Below are 16,701 nucleotides of genomic sequence, written 5' to 3'. Positions count from 1 at the left end.
ATGTTACCAAATGGTAATGTACCAATTTCTCATTTAGTTCTGGAATAAATGAATTCGTTCTTGCACAATGGTTTGCAAGTGCTTTAGAGCAAGCGCAGTTAGCCATCAATACTTTTCTATTATGCTCTGATATATGGCACAATAAAGGGTTAACAGATGTCGACTGCATAATGCAACCAGGCTTGAGCATAGTGCAAGACAATGCACTAAGCTCAAGCTAGCAAAGGCATGGTGGCACACGAGACCACCAAAGCAAAGCCAGTTGCAAATGCACGTAGAAGTAGTGAGGCGAAAGATGAATGCCAGGAGCAGCAACTGCATTGTTTATTCCCCACAGGATAATGCCATGCTGCCTTTAACGGTTGGACTTGGCCACACGCTCGAGCTCGTCCTTCTTCTTGATCGCATAGCTGTTCGATGAACCCTGCAAAATAAATCTCAGGTGAGCAAGCACACTCATTTCCAGGCTCAACAACTAGCTGCAAGTGTGAAAGGAATGAAAAATTTATGCATAAGTATCCTTGCAGTGCAAACCACCTTGCCCATAGATGTGTTGCCGTCTTAGACAGCACCACAACCAAAAGAGTGCTTGAGCAAGCCATTGCTGACATACACTCAGGGTTTTGTTGGAGGCAGCCAGGCTACGGAACAGTACAATTTTTCACAGACCCTCTACAGCAACACAAAGGAGAACAAGCACCACATAATGTAAACATGTCAAATATGAACATGACAACGCCATGTGCTGTTGACATTTACCTTAAAGGGAACATGGAAGAGAAGTACAAATTACCTGTATGATCAAATCCCATTTCCAGGATGCCAAAAAGCTTTATTGCAATAAGACAAGGGATTTGGTGCGTCAGAAAATACAAAAATGAAAATATGAGTGGGGACCACCTTGTTGAAGTTCCCATACCAGCTTCTCATGATGTCAAGACTTAGATACCTAGCATTCCTTTCAGTTTAGGTAATTGTTCACCAATAAAGATTACAGTGATCTAAATAAACGAAGTACTCAGCTAAGAATAACATATGCAATGGCATGAAAATCTAGGAATATCTTAGAACTTTTTCAGTGCTAAAGTTTGCCCAATACAAGAAAATCCTTAACTTTGTGTTGTCACATGATGTACCGGCGCTGCTGTGAGGGTGCAGCATTCAAAAAAGGAAAGATCGATTGTTTTTTTCTCTAGTACTGAACACGATTGCGCCAAAAGAATGAAAACGAGCTTCAACATACTGCACTCCTTTAAACCGATTTGCTGTATCTCTTCATGTGTCCCTTTAATTGGCAACAAGCCAATACAACATTTTTACGAAGTTGAACACCTTGACATCGCAGAGGAATATCTCGTAACAAGTTTTCAAAAGCATCTATAAAAAATAAAGATGTGAAGAGCAAAAAACTTGCTTTTGCAATTTTCTTGCAATGAAATCACTACACTCGAACCTCATTATACCAGAAAACAGATGCAACAAAGTCAATAAAATTTCACTTGAAATCCCCATAGAGATATGTGTATTTAAAACCTTATTTTAACGAAGTGAAATTGTCCCGCCAATGGATATAATCAACTAGATTCGTCTCTGAAACCAAAAACTACCCCTCGCGCTGCGGGCGAAACATCTCATGTTTGCAACGGGAGGGCACCTCTTCGGATGACTGGAAATTATTGTGTTAACTGTCACAACAGCAATGTAAACACGAAAGGGTTGATGCTGCCAGTGAAATTGTCAATTCACAAGAAAACGGTACGAAAAAAGCAGATGACAGACATGGATTACTGAGGCGCGCCGAACAAAGTAAATAAACAACTGGCAAATGAAGCGATCTCGTTCATTGATCACTCATGAGTGTATGACGGTTTTTACATGTAATCTACATGAATTTCATGATTACTGGGCATATAATCTTTTAATGCAAATTTTCTGTTAGACCAGCGCTTGTACTGTCTTCTTTCTTGTGTTTCATTTGTGTGTGCGCTGCCTCAGAATGAAAACCACTTCTATTGCATGTGCTAGCAATGGCCGCAGTTCACGCGTGCCGAGAAATTGAATGTGCGCACGATGCATTGAACATGACTGGAGTTCATTCCTGCATTACCAATGCACCGTTCGATCGAGTTACTGGACGATACATGCCCGCTTCTTGGTCGCGCCAGCATTGCCGAAGCAAAAATGCAACTTCAGACTCTTGACCACTGTTGAAAAGTGGCCAAGCTACTTACGCTGCTGCCTCTATTCTATAATGTAGGGGACGTACTAGTTAAAGTTGTGTGCGCATGTCATATTTGCACTATGCGGCGATATATTTTGTTTATTTCTGCAGTGTCAATGGAAGTCCGTTGCCGCCAACAGAGACAACACTGATTTGTAGAAAACATTTTGTGAGAAACTGCAAAAATAACTTAGCTAACACGCATCGAATGTGCCAACGATTTTTCAGGCGGCACATACGTCGTTTCCAATTACCTGCTCAGCGTCACTTACATGGCTAAGCAGACTGCCCTTTCGCTGCATTGCAGCCATGAAAATAATTGTCTAGTGCACTGATCTTTAAGGGGGGACACGAGTCTTGCGGTGAAAAAATTGCGAAAATAAATGATTTTTTTTTTTAGAATAACATTTTCTATACCTACAGCTAATATTCCTTTAAATCACCAAGTTTCACATATCGTGGAAGAGTATTTTGCCCGCAATATCAATTTATAGCATCACTGTAAGCTGAATTCCGCGCAAAAACAACCTCTCTATCGCGGTGCATAGCTCTTTTCCTACGCGCGCGATCGCAGCCATCTTGGTCTCATTAGAAAGAGGAGCCTTTCTTCTTCAATTTCCCGCCAAAAGTGATTCCACCGGCTCGCCGGTGACGTTAAAATCCAGGAGGACAAAAATTCCAAATGCGCGATCCCATTCGTCGACTAGCGCGCGTGACCAGAAACGCGTGCTGCGGTTGGCTGTGTTAGGTTCCTGTCTGCTCCATTCTGCCAGCGACTTGACGGCATGTCTGGTAGGTTTGTGACAAATGCGCAACGATGACCGATCCACAGGGGAAGTTCACCATGAGGCACAACTTCGGCAAAAAGAAGTGTTCCATTCCTTCGGAGAACAATAATTGTCCACCGCCAACCGCAAGTGATGCCGAAGTAGGCCTAGCCAGCTCACCAACGCGCGAGTGTTCTGGACAGCGGCCGAGTTCGGCGTGACACTGCAATGTTGCAGCATGCAGATTTGCTGCAGAGAGATGGATGAAAAAACACCTTCAAGTTCTTGCTTCAACGCCAGCAAAAAGCAGAAGTTGGAATTGCTCACTTACGCCGATGGCGTTGCAGCCGCACCAGTTGACGCCGAGGCAGGCTTCGCTATTGTCAGTAGGACTCTGAACGCACTGATGTCGTTTGTTAAGTGCAAGGTGTGCGGCGGTAGCGTCGCAGTAGGCAAAAGCGAACGGGAATATGGCCTCGCCATAAAGACCGTTATTATGTGCGCGTGCTGCGGCGATATCGCGTTGGCGTGGAGCTCGACCCGCGTGAACAGCAACCTTGCCACGAGCGCGTTGCAAGCCACAGGGAATCGGCGAACAGCACTAAACAATGTTTTCGCCACATTTGGGTGGCCGTGGTCAGAGCGACTACATTCTTGGTGGCTGTTGGCCACTGACTGCAAAATATTGCAAAATTTTTTCTGCACCTTTGATTAAAAGCGTATATATTTCTTTTTTTCTCGTTTTCTCAAAACACCAATTTTTTTACTGCTAGCTGGTTTGCAGCAGCGATATCTCTGCCTTCAAGGCAGGTAGAGCCATAACTTTTGTTGTGGCTTGTAGCTGAGTGTGCAAAGTACACAGTGGTAGGAACAAATTCTGGAATTTATGCTTTAAAATTTTTCAATTCTGCTGTAGATCGGACAGTAGGGAACTCACATTTGGAACAGTAAATATTGAATTGCTATAGAGCTACCAATATTAGTTATATCAAAAAGGTATTCCTACCATTGTGTTCTTCATGTTTTCTAGTACTATGCATGTGACAATATTAATTTTTGTAGCGTGGATATTTTTCTCGTTTCTGCAAATGATGAACAATGAATTCCATTTATCTTCAGAAGTAAATGGCCTATAGGAAAAGAATTACGTATTTGAAATCAGCACAGAAATCTTTATAATGTTGGAAGGTTTTATTAGTATTGATAAAAAAAATGAATATTATATCAATAGTAGTGTCTCCCCTGAAAAGGACTGTCGTGTTGTTAGTGTAGAAAAAGCGAATGTCCTTGGCAGCTTTTTAAGCAGCTGCAAAGCGAAGGCATTGAGGAAAATCCCATTCAGATTATTCCCCTAGAGCCTTTTGAGCCATTGGCTATGACAATTTCATGCATCCAGGAGAATAAAATGCTTTTTTCACATGGTGGCTAGTTTTTTCCTTTTTTCTCAACACTCTTTATTTTAGTAATCAGCAATTTTCCAGGAGGCATAATTACTTGCCTAATAATCCAATTTGAATAATTTTTGCTCTATCTGATAGCTAGGCTCCCAGGCAGGGCAGTAAGTCTATAATACCATTTCTGCACCTTGAAACATAGTGACATTTTGAGGAAAGTAAAAATATATATATATATCGCCCATGTCAAGTTACAACTCTGAACTTTTTTAACTTTGGATAGAACAGAGGTAGAAACATGAGACATGCTTACTGCACTCCCTGAACATTCAGGAATATTTTTACATTTCTTATTGCAAAAAAATTTTTTGCCAGTCATCCCAAAATTGGGAACATGAAAGATTTTATAAAATATTTTTCTCGTTATGTACAGAAAAACTAATTACATATTTGCATCAAGCACATCAAATTACGTATTACCTACAAATTTCATTCCTATAGTAGCAATATCAATAATGGTATTGCTCGAGGCCCCAGGTCGCCCCCCCCCCCCCAAGGCAAATAGAAGCGTGTACATAGTCCTGCGAATAAAACGTCCACACACGCGCGCACGGTACGAAACGTGCCCAAACACGCGCAGTGCAAGAGGCAATCAAGGCGGCGTGAACGAGATGTACACCTGCTAGCTGGAATTTTACCCCGCATGCGGCGCTCTCACGCTCTTGTCTATTGCACGTCTCCACTGACCTCTCTTACATGTTCCTGACTGCACGAGCCACGCCACGCTGCGAAAGATGGAGTGCATTCACTTCTGCGCGCCACACAAACAGGCGAGGTGGGGCGTGACCTCCGAGATCTCACTAGCACAATCATGGGGGTAACACTCAACTTGCACCATGTTGCGCGGCTGTGCACGCAGCCACAGCTGGACCTGGCCTCAGGGGCCTCCGGGCGCAATCTTGGGGGCGACGTCCAGGGCGTGCATTATTTTCTCGCTCTCCGTGCAATGTGCCATGTGGTCTAACAGCTGGGCATGGCCTTGAAGATAGCACTGGCATTGGTGCAATCTCGGAGGCCACGAGCTGGCGTGGCGGAGTTTGCTTGCCTCCTCGATCCCACAATGGAGTGCTGTGCCGAGTGTGCCATGTGTTCTTCGACCGCGACGAGACAAGTGGAAAGTGGACACAAAAGACCATTATAATGAAACAGAAGCCAGCTATCTAAAGGCTGACGCATCCAATGCTAAGTCGAGTGTTGCATACGCCGAAGATTCTTTGGTTCTTTTTTCATTGCTTGCGTGGCCACATACCAGTTCCGAGGGCTTCAAGACAGTCTTCTTATTTCCATTTTACAATCGCGCTCCCCATAGGGCATATATTGCTATAGGCGGTAATAATTAACTTAACGAAGTAACAGATATAACGAAATAATTTTTGCCGCCCCTTCAACTTCATTATAACAAGGTTTGAGTGTAGCATAACTTGATATGCTGACGTTAGCAGAAAAATATGGAAAAGTGGGACACGACACACACATCCTCATTTCACAAAAATGCAAAACCCATGAATGGTGAGCCGCCATTATGTAATACAATCTATGGTGACGTGTGCAACCTTTATTTCTAATTAAATCTGTACATACACACATTGGCTACTGACACTCCCTAAACCACTACTCCAGTGAATGCAATGCTGCACTTAGCAGTGCATTTTCATGCCTGTCATAAATGAAATACAATTTGTTCAAGCAGGGTCTGTATTCTGTAATGTTCCAGTTAATTAACTTTACATTCTTTTCTTACACACAGCACCAAGAAGCCAATCCCACCCAGTGATAATGGCTGCATGGTGTCATTCGAGCCAATGACGAGCAATAAGAACGGAAAATTACATTAGAAATGCTACAAAATAAGACTGCTGTGCCAATTAGCCATGGCGCACAAAACATTTTCTGGCGGAACTGAAAAAAAAAATTTAAAATTAAATTACGGGGTTTGATGTGCCAAAAGCATGATCTGATTATGAGGCCCGCCGTAGTAGGGAACTCCAGATTAATTTTGACCAGCTGGGGTTCCTTGAAGTGCACCTAAATCTAGGCATACAGGTGTTTTTCCTCATTTCACTTCCATCGAAATGCAGCCGTCGTGGCCAGGCAGCACTGAACACCTCTGCCAATGTGCCATGACATGCAAAGGGACAAGAAAGGTTCTCGCATAATGATCCCACTTTTCTGACCGAAAAAAAAAAAAAAAAGAAAAGGCGAAATTAAGGGGTGCGATCATTAAGCGGGTTAAATTTTCCGCGAAAAGAACAAAAAATTTTTTCGTCTCACATTTGCTGCGGGACACCAAAACAAAAATAGCGGCCGGCAGAGCAAGCCAAACACGTCTTTTTCTTCTCGTGAGTACAGCACGTGCATTGAAAGTTTCTTCCGGACCAGTAATGAATAATAACGTTAATAGAGTGTTTTAGTTAAGCGTCTTTACGGTACGCTCCGCTCCGAGCTGCCCCGCTAAGCCACAGCGGAGCGGCGGGCGATTTTCACGTTTTAGTTATACGTTTAGCGTAGCGGAGCGAACCTTTCGTAGTTGCAGCGCCCCCTGGCTAAATTCAAGGTAATGAAAGAAAATAAAAACACTTTATGATCACTCTTATACAGTAAAACGTATATATGTATATATATAACTTATTTCTCCATGAAGTACCTAGACGTGCGCTTGTAATGCGTTAACGGTCCATTTTATCCAATGGAAAAGAAAGCGCAGTCTTGGGGAACGCCACGTGTTAGCCAGCGTGCTTGCTTTCTGCATCCAATCCAATCTGTTCTGACGCCAACGCTAGCCAAAGTGCTGCCCGGCACGCTCCGCTCAGGCAGCTTCTTAGCGGACCGTGTTCTTCGCTCCGCTAGCCCGCTTACGGCTAAGCGGACGGCGCATGCGCATTCGCGCTTCCGCTCCGCTTAGCTGCTTAGCGGAGCGTAAACACGCTCAACTAAAACACTCCAATATAGGCAAGTTTGCGGCAATAATGTAGCCACGTTCACTTTGAGGGGACAGAAACAGATGGGCGCACTTAGCTGCTAGTGACATAGGAACACATGGTGGGCATGCTGTGGAAGCTGCAGCATCTGTCTTCACTACTATCCCAATATGGCACGTTTCCCCTAAGGGTGGGCGAATATCTTAGCTGTGTTACAAGCGTCGGCATATGAATAGGGTACACTTCAACCGCATCAGTGTAAACGTGGCTGCTATTGTCGCCGCTCGCGATTTGTTGCGTGCCCACGAGTGCAGACGAGAGGAAACAAAAGGCACCTTTTTTGTTGTTGACCACAACCATTATAATGTTTGCAAATAATAAAGCCAAGGCAAGTTTGGTTGTGGCTTTTTTTTTTTTTGTCATGGAAGTGCGGAAAGTGATGAAAGGAATGAAATGGGGCATCTGCTTAAAGGGAAGCTGAAAGCTTTTCCAGAAAAAATGAGTGAAGAGCAGTATGCCGTGGTTTTCAACCCTCTGAATTCGAATATCGCATCGAAATTGAGCGAAAGAAGGCGCAAACATTTTATTTCGACGAAAAGTGCAGCAGCAGACACGCCCAACTCGCGCGCCTCGTGACGTCAACAATGGCGTTCGTCCGGACCGACTGCTGCCGCTACACACGAAGCACGGTGCAAAGTAGTTTGGTGGTGTTTTGCTGAGACGGTCATGGAAATTTTCGAGAGCTTGCGTTTCTCTGAGGAGTTCGGCGTTAAGTCCAAACTCTATGAGAGCGATTTTGCGTGCGACGGTGAGGGGCTACGGCTTCAAGCGACAAAACAGGCTGTCGCTTGAAGAAATCGCTCGGTGTTGTTGCTCGATCGCTCGTTTCTAGAAATCTAGAACTCGTCGCTCGGAAATGCTATGAGTGACTAACCAATTGTGCGAAGCCGAAACTGGATGTACATAACTCAAATACTACTGTTTGTCGCACGGAACGAGCAAACTATTCAATTTTACACGTGCAAGAATAAGAACCTAGTTAGTACAAGACCTTCAGAAATATTTTGTGCTCCTTCAGTAAAATACATCAACTTAAATTGATAAAGCATGCGTCACGCTAGTTTCGGCGCGTATATTGCTGCCCTCATACCGGGAAGTCGTCGCTCAAAGCCGTCGCTCGCGTGGAGTTCGGCTTGCAGACGACGAGTGAATGCGACAGCCATCGCCTTGCTTGTAGCGCTGTCGCGTGCAAGATCACTTGTAAGGGGTTTATACTTGTACATACTACACGTACCTATGTACTTGTACATACTACATGTACGAGCCGATTTCGAAGAGCCGGCCTCCCCAAGAAGCAAAAAATGCTGGTGCAAGCACTGCTTTCCACGCGAACGAAGGCGAAGTGTTAGCATCTCCTTGTGTTGGAAATGTTCTTTGGCGAGTATGTTTTTTGCTAAGCTGCATTCAGCGTTCCAGTGAGTACGTTTCCGGGCAAACAACTGTAGTGTTATGTTTCTGCATGCCTCCTCATAGAACGTAAGCGGTGATGCGATCTTCAACATTTGTGCGCTGCCCCAAAGCTGTCGGCAATCTACACAGACGGTTTAAACGCGGAAAAATTTACCGGCTGTTGTAGCACGTGTAGTATAGAACCTTCATCAGCGTGTCATCTGCACGCTACTCGTAACCGGCGAATTCCATCGGCTACGTGAGATGGTCGGTTCCTTATGTGTGCGAGAGAAGGGGGAGCGCAGCGTCTTGGCGTGAGCAGGCTTTCCAACACACGCAAACTTTACGATTGCGCTGCGTTATGGTAGCTGCATGCAGGCTGTTTCACAACACACGTGCGAATAGAAAATTCGCGGCGCTTGGCGATGAAACCTGCGTCAAGGGTGGGCAATAAACATGCACCTTCCGTTCAGCGTGCTAACTATTTTTTTTTTTGGAGAACCCAAAGCACGCATTATTGATAAACTCCGGTAGTAATCGTCACAGAAGTGGCTAGAGCACAACACTGTTGTTCTTGAGCCTTTGAAGTTGTTTCGCTTCACAGCAGCCTCCCACTTAGCTGAAAGCTTCCTGTCTTGCAGGAACTAATGGAACATCGGAACATCGTCTCGGCCACTGGTGTTCGTGCAAGCCTAGGCTGCACAGAACGGCGAAATGATCGGCCTACAAGTTCAGTTGATGCTGCGCACGTCAACTACCACTCCTATTACACACAAAGGAATGTAGGGTCGAGCAAAGCAGATTATGACGGCACGCACGCAGAAATAAGCCCGGTCAGGCACGGTCGCGGAGACTGCGAAGGAGCGGAACACCAGTGTTGATGTCACTAAGCCGCGGTTTCTGGTCTCCACTCGCATTGTCAGCAGCAGCACGCCGCGCTTGACAGGTGGGGGGGGGGCTACAGCGCAATTTTAACCGATGACTGCGTCGCTCCTAAGTGAAAAATCCCCCCCAAAATTTTACCTTCATGCTTTATAAGGTTCCCGCATCCGTATATGAGCGTCTTATTGAATTCAACAGATTCTTCAGCTTCCGTTTAAGTATGTTTGGTGCGTGCAGAACGCTTGGTTTGTTCTTGAGTTGTTCGCATAGCATTCGACAGATGGTAAGCGTGATCATTATTAGCTAGACTTGGCACACGACATATCGCTGTGGCAAGTTCGGGGTGCGATCATTACACTGGAAATTTAAAAAAAAAAAACAAATTTTGACGACAAAATTTAGGGGCGCGATCGTTATGCGAGTAAATACGGTATTGATGAATGGGTGAGTTGGTGCATCATATTCTTGTCTTGTTTTAACGGAACTCAGTTTGAATATGAAGAAAGGACATGTCACATGTCTGTCCTTTTTCCTTTATGCTCAAACTGAGTTGCGCTAAAGCAAGGACCAGAAAAGCCCGCAGAAGAGCATGGAATTGTTCTTCTGAAGTTGCGGCTTCCCCGTGCCACATGGTACTGGCCATCCTCACGAATGATGATGATCCTTTTACACGGTACTGGATGTGCAAATTTATTTACATGTAAAAAGTTGGAGGTGGCTCAGGGCCTCTTAAAAAGCATGTGTGCTGGTGCTACATATCACTTTCAAGCAATTAAATGCTGTCGTGATGATGCACTTACAGAATACAAAGTCTTTAAATCAACAAACACATTCCTAACAGATGCCTCTGACACAAATGGGAGAGGTGCTCTAATTTAGCAATGTGCATGCCATGGTCATACGCACGAGCGAATGTGAAGATAGCTCGCAGGGGAAGCAGGTACTGTGGAAGGAAAAAAAAAAAAAAAAAAAAGAAAAGAAAAAAAGAAAAAAAGAAAAAAAAACAAAGCAGCCGAGATTTCTCCCACTTCCTGTACAACACCTTCGAAAGCTTTGCCAACCGTATTTTAATGGCAATTAGAATCAAGAAATTCAGGCACCCAATGGCAATTCTGCACCCATGTGGTATATGTATATAATTCAGCGTTAGGTGACTGACCTTGGCTGCATTGATGAGCTCATCAGCCAAGCACTCGGCAATGGTTTTGATGTTGCGGAAGGCACTTTCACGGGCGCCTGTGCACAGCAGCCAGATGGCCTGGTTCACCCGGCGCAGCGGCGACACATCCACGGCCTGACGACGCACTGTGCCAGCACGCCCAATGCGCGTAGAGTCTTCACGTGGTCCACTGTTGATGATAGCGTTCACCAGCACCTGCAAAGGGTTCTGTACCAACAAACACACAATCACCCATTACCCACTTGTCCACACACTGTCATAAGGCCTCCCCCCTTACAGCTTGACACTTCACTCATTCAATCAGCATCACTCAATTCAATGAAGTGCCTTCTATTCCTTCATGTGCCACTTTGAGGACACATCAAGCTTGCAAGCAACAAGAAGCATAACCAACATCAGAGTAGTTTCATCATATCCTTATCCAGCATGAACTCTGATGCTACTCGTACAACACATTTTAATAAATATGCAGTCTAGTTATATTTAACCTGACTTGAATAGCCAAGAACACTACATGTAAAAACATGCACAAATGGATACACAGGTAGTTCCCTTAACCATATTTATTAAGTCTAGCCCAAGTACAAATGGCATCAGTAAAGCCTCTCTGCTGCGATTTCTAATGAGGCAGACGCAACTCAAAAGTGACGCATAGCAGAGAAGCTGCACTTATGTGTTTTATTGAAAGGCAATAGGTCACAGATGGCTAAATTAGCAATGGAATTTTGTCGCTGAAAAGGAACAGGCAATCAGTGACAAGATTTCATTGCCAGCAAATAGAAAATTTGGCTCATTAGCTGCTCGTGCAGTTTGTCAACAGGCCTCAAAAGTTAGACCATGTGACCCTTTCTGGTATCCCCATGGCCTTCAAAGCCATTATTTGTTACAAATATGACATTTGGTTAGGAAGTGGCAATAGGGGAAGTGGTACCAGACCTCTCCAGTAAGAAGGTGTATGATCTCGAAAGAGTGCTTGACTATCTTCACTGCAAGCAGCTTCTTGCCATTGTTGCGGCCGTGCATCATCATGGAGTTGGTCAGACGCTCCACAATGGGGCACTGGGCCTTGCGGAACCTCTTGGATGCATAACGTCCGGAGGAGTGGGGCAAGTACTTGGCATGTTTCTCCTTCACTGCAATGTAATCCTGCACAAAAACAGCATAAATTCAGAAGCTGTCATCTGTTTCACTTTACTAAGCGGAATGCAGAGAATATGAGCCCTACCAGGCCTCAATGCTTAATTCAAAGGCTAACAACTGAACAATTTTGCAGGCTCGTCTTGAGCTAGTCAGCAATGCAGTGTACAACCAGCAGATGAAATGCAAACGACTGCAAGAATGACGGACATTTCTCGTATTTATCACTCTCGTCTTGTCCTGTTTCATTCAACAAGCTCTAGCTTGCTTAACATGTGCTGTTATGTCCACTCACTCACCAAAGACAGCGCGTAGAGAGTACAATTATGCCGACCAGCGCCACTTTTAATGTAGGACTCCAGTGTCAGCAGGCCTACTTTAACTAGTTACAAAGCACAAGTTGCATATTACAACTGCTTACGGTAGCTGGGGAGCGAGTGTGGTTAGTAGGGGACGCAAGCACAGGGCACCGCATTGCATGGGTCGGCAAAATGAAACTCACAAAATATACTTTTTGCTTAGAGCTCACTCAGTATCAGCCGGGCTCACTCAAGACTCGCAGCCCTAGTAACCACTCGAGCTCGCGGGTCAGTGCGAACGAGTTTGCTGTCCTATGCCGCATTCTAGCGAACATATAATAACATCGGGATTTTCCATTAAGCATTTCAGGAATTTGAACAGAAATTCGCGAGCAAGCCGGAAGCACACATCAAACAGCGCTTAATAAAAGCATACACATTCTGTAGAAAATGTTGACTACAGCGGGTGATCACAACGTGAAACAGTTCGCCTTTGCACAAGGCCTCGTTAACAAAATACAGCACAACTTACAGCCTATGCACACAGTAGAAGATGTGAGCATACACAGAAGAACTTACAGTGAGGCCGATATCGCTGACTTGCACATCACTTGAGCTCCAACGTCCAAAAAGTTTTGTTTCTAGTTGCTCCGTAGGAACAACTGTTACCGTAGTAGGCGCAGGATCGTCCCAGCAGTCCGTCATTTTGAGCTGTAAAAGAAAGCTTAATGTAACACAGACGCCGGCACGGACAACGTGGTCGCCCACATGCCAATCAATGGCAGGTGCCAGTCACCAAGCACAATTACCTCAAACTTAAAAAGTAGCTACAGTTCTCTTGCTAAATAACCGCAAAAATGCTAGGAGAAAATGCAACAACAGCAAGTACATGGAGCGAAGCGACGATCGTATATTCGAGTACTCGAATACAACCTGGCTGAACACGTTTACGAACCAAGACACTGTTAGGCTTAAGCAGCTCGGGAAACCGGTCGTGCACATTCAGAAACGCCAAAAACCCATAACATCTCAAAGTTCCAATGCTGAACAACTCATAACATATTCATAAAAGCCAACTTAATCCAATTTGCAATTAAATTTAAGCAGAACTCTCTATTAGTGTAAAAAATATATCACTCGCCTAGCACACTCCCCGCTCGTGGCAGCTAGAAGAGTAGGAAAAGGCTGGATCAGTGCGGATCTAGCATCAAGTCGAGAACTTCCGGTGAAAACATGCTCGCCCCCTGGCGACAAAAAATGCTTTCAGTTTTTTTTCTCTGTGCGCGGCTAATGCGCGAATCTTCCTGTTTAAAATATTTTTCGTAGCCTGTGGACATTACATTTAGTATATGTACAAAAAGGCTACGATAACTTTATATAAACAGAAAGAGAGCCACTTCTATGGCATATATTTATTTTTTATGTGCTACAGGTTTCATTGTAACAGCCTTTTTCTCTTCGATGTGTGCGAAGAAATCTACCAAGTTAAAGACACAGATATTTTCTACTTTGCAAAGTGCATTTTGCTCTGAGTTATTGCTAACGACTGCTTACGTTTGCACTTCACCTTTACATCATGGGTAGCTGTATAAGCCCTTGGCAACGATGTGAGCAATATGAAACCACCTACAGGAAATCGCGCCGAAGCTGGCACCGTCATCGTCTTTGCAGAACGGTATTGCTGTGCGCAGTGACTGCCACTTTGTTTGTTCGCCATGATAAGGTGCAAAACTATGTTAGAGAACTTAATGTTATTTTCTAGATTCAAGTTGTGGAGTATCGTTTTTGTGTTACTCACTTTGAGGCAAATGGCTGTCACAGAAAAAGCCGTCGAAGAAGACACGGCGTCATCGTGCACTTACGAGGCGAGTTCAGTTCATTCTGTCATATCGGCCCTCTCATAACTACAGGGCTCAAAAATAGCTCATATACGTTCCTCCCGCGACATCTTACCACCTGATGTAAACGCCACTTCATATATATATATATATATATATATATATTGGCCTCCTCCTTAAGGGGAAGCTTTAGCTCGGGGGCTCCTAACTAAATACAATGTAGAAGGTGCATTTGTTTTTCTCGGCAACCACTACACCAAATTTGATGAGATTTATTGAACTTAAAAGAAAAACTTGAATTCTACTGACTTCTGGTTTCGAATTTTTCATTTAGATTGTCAATTCTTTATTAAAAATTGGCAGAAATCGCACATTCCTAGAAAACGAAACCATCATGTTTAAAACTCTAACTCAACAATGAAAAATAATATCCCAATTCTGTGAATCGCACATAATAGCATATCTACAGCGGACAAAATTGATACATTACACATGAATCTGAAAAAATTTTGTATTATGGAAATACGGTTTTTTCAGAACCCTTGTACACCACGTAACCAATTCACGTAAGATACAAACTGACATACCAAATTTGTCCGCTTTGACTCTTATAATAGATACCGTTTACAGAACCGTGATATGTGTTCTTGATGCAGAGCTATTAGTTTGTAAACGTCGTGCTTTTTTTTTTCACTTTCGAATTTTTTAATATATTTTAAACAAACTCCTGGCCCTAAATTGAAATTCCGCTTCCAACATATACTAGAATTTAACTTTAGCTCTCAAATGCAACAAATTTCATTAAAAGAAATCCAGGGGTTATCTCAGAAAAGCGTTTCTGCATTTTACATGTATTTGAATAGTCGCGTCGGAGTTGTGTCCGAGCTAAAGCTTCCTCTCAAACAATTTGTCGAGGGATCAAATACATGAATAATAACTGCATTGCCATTGCCAAAGATGCTGCAAACGAATTCTTGAACGCTATGCACTGTCAAAACAAGTAAAATATGTATTTTTTCATAAAAGATATACTCCTATGTGCCAACATTGTGACCAAAATAACTGATATCAATGCTTCCATGTTTTTGTCTATTTAATAAGTAAAGAAAACATCACACGAACTTTAGAACTATATCAGTTTAAAACCAGCAAAGCAGTACATGCCACTGATATGAAAAATGTAAAGGCCATGAAATGAACAAGTTGAGAATAAATATGCTAATGAGACTTTGTCATTCAAGAACCTTTTTTTACATTTTTGTTCATATGCAACGGCCAGTGAAAAATCTCAATGCAGCTGTCATTTATTCCAATGTATTACGCATGAGCAGCTGTCACCGGTCGTGTATCGTGAGTAATGGCACCTAAATTATTGTCCCAACAGTTATCACGTATACAAAGCCGTTGTGCAATATATACGAGGGCGAGTCAAACCAAAGTGAGCCAATGCGAATATATGACAAACGGGGCACTATGTTTAAAAGTAGTCTCCATAAGCATTTAGAGATTTGTCCCATTGACTTACGAGTCGCGTGATTCCCGTCTCATAAAACTCCTTGGGTTTCTGCTTCAAAAAGTCTGCAACTGACTCTTTCACGTCATCGTCCGGCACGAACCTGTTTCCGTTGAGCTGTTTTTCTTCATTTGTTCCAAAATGTGGAAGTCGCAAGGCGACAGGTCTCAGCTGTATAGCGGGTGTTGCAGCGCTTCCCATTTGAACTTTTCCAGTTTTGTATTAACCACATCAGTGACGGGATGACCGGCATTGTCGTGGAACAATTAAAAATTAAATTATGGGGTTTTACGTGCCAAAACCCCTTCTGATTATGAGGCACGCCGTAGTGGAGGACTCCGGAAATTTCGACCACCTGGGGTTCTTTAACGGGCACCTAAATGGGAGTACACAGGTGTTCTCGCATTTCGCCTCCATCGATATGCGGCCGCCGTGGCCGGGATACGATCCCGCGACCTCGTGCTCAGCAGCCCAACACCATATCCAGGTCGTGCAACAAGATGACCCCATTCGTCAATTTTCCACGTCATTTGTTCTTGATTGCTACATGCAGCCGATCCGGCATTTCGCAATATCGGAAACGATTGATAGTCTCTCCGGGTTTAGCAAATTCTACCAGTAATGACCCCTGACGATCGAAAAAAAAAAAAAAAACGTCAACAACACCTTTCCGCCGGAAATGATGGTCTTTACTTTCTTTGTGGGAGGTGAATTCGATTGGTTACACTGTAAACTTTGCCCTCGTGTTTCAGGCTCGTAGTAGTGGTACCACGATTCGTCCACGATCACAATTGCAGACAAGAAGTCGTCACACTCATGGTGATACCCGATCAGATGAGTCAAGGCAGCGCAGAACCGCTCTGTCTTACGGCGGTGGTTCAAATTTTTGGGCATCCATTGCGCACACAAGAGCCGATAACCGAGATGTTCATGAATTATGGCGTGAAACGAACCGTGACTAATGTTCACGCACTCTGCTAGTTCATCGATCCTTATCCTCCGTTCTTGTCTCCTCAGCTCATCAACATATCCAATTATGTTGG

General features: G+C 43.9%; 1 protein-coding gene across 1 annotated transcript; it reads right to left on the bottom strand.

Moving 5' to 3' along the window:
• Nucleotides 1–300: 300 nt before the first annotated feature.
• LOC142581420 (uncharacterized) lies at nt 301–13,541 on the bottom strand. Its single transcript, XM_075691209.1, has 5 exons — nt 13,449–13,541; nt 12,887–13,018; nt 11,808–12,017; nt 10,851–11,078; nt 301–424 (listed from the first exon to the last, which is right to left on the bottom strand). The coding sequence occupies exons 2-5, from the start codon at nt 13,010–13,012 to the stop codon at nt 356–358; spliced, it is 633 nt and encodes a 210-aa protein (XP_075547324.1). The 5' UTR covers nt 13,013–13,018; nt 13,449–13,541; the 3' UTR covers nt 301–355.
• Between the last annotated feature and the right edge of the window lie 3,160 nt (nt 13,542–16,701).

This window comes from Dermacentor variabilis, chromosome 1 (assembly GCF_050947875.1).
Source record: "Dermacentor variabilis isolate Ectoservices chromosome 1, ASM5094787v1, whole genome shotgun sequence".
In the NCBI taxonomy this organism is placed as follows: domain Eukaryota; kingdom Metazoa; phylum Arthropoda; class Arachnida; order Ixodida; family Ixodidae; genus Dermacentor; species Dermacentor variabilis.
The sequence above is the reverse complement of the archived record's forward strand: the minus strand, read 5'-3'. Positions and strand labels throughout refer to the sequence as shown.

What these genes read in the sequence shown, in the direction of transcription:
- LOC142581420 (XM_075691209.1), bottom strand. Translation starts at nt 13,012, where the DNA reads ATGACGGACTGCTGGGACGATCCTGCGCCTACTACGGTAACAGTTGTT. An exon ending in TCAGCGATATCGGCCTCACT is followed by an intron (nt 12,018 to 12,886) that starts GTAAGTTCTTCT and finishes GTTTTTGTGCAG; the next exon opens with GATTACATTGCAGTGAAGGA. An exon ending in TACACCTTCTTACTGGAGAG is followed by an intron (nt 11,079 to 11,807) that starts GTCTGGTACCAC and finishes TTGTTGGTACAG; the next exon opens with AACCCTTTGCAGGTGCTGGT.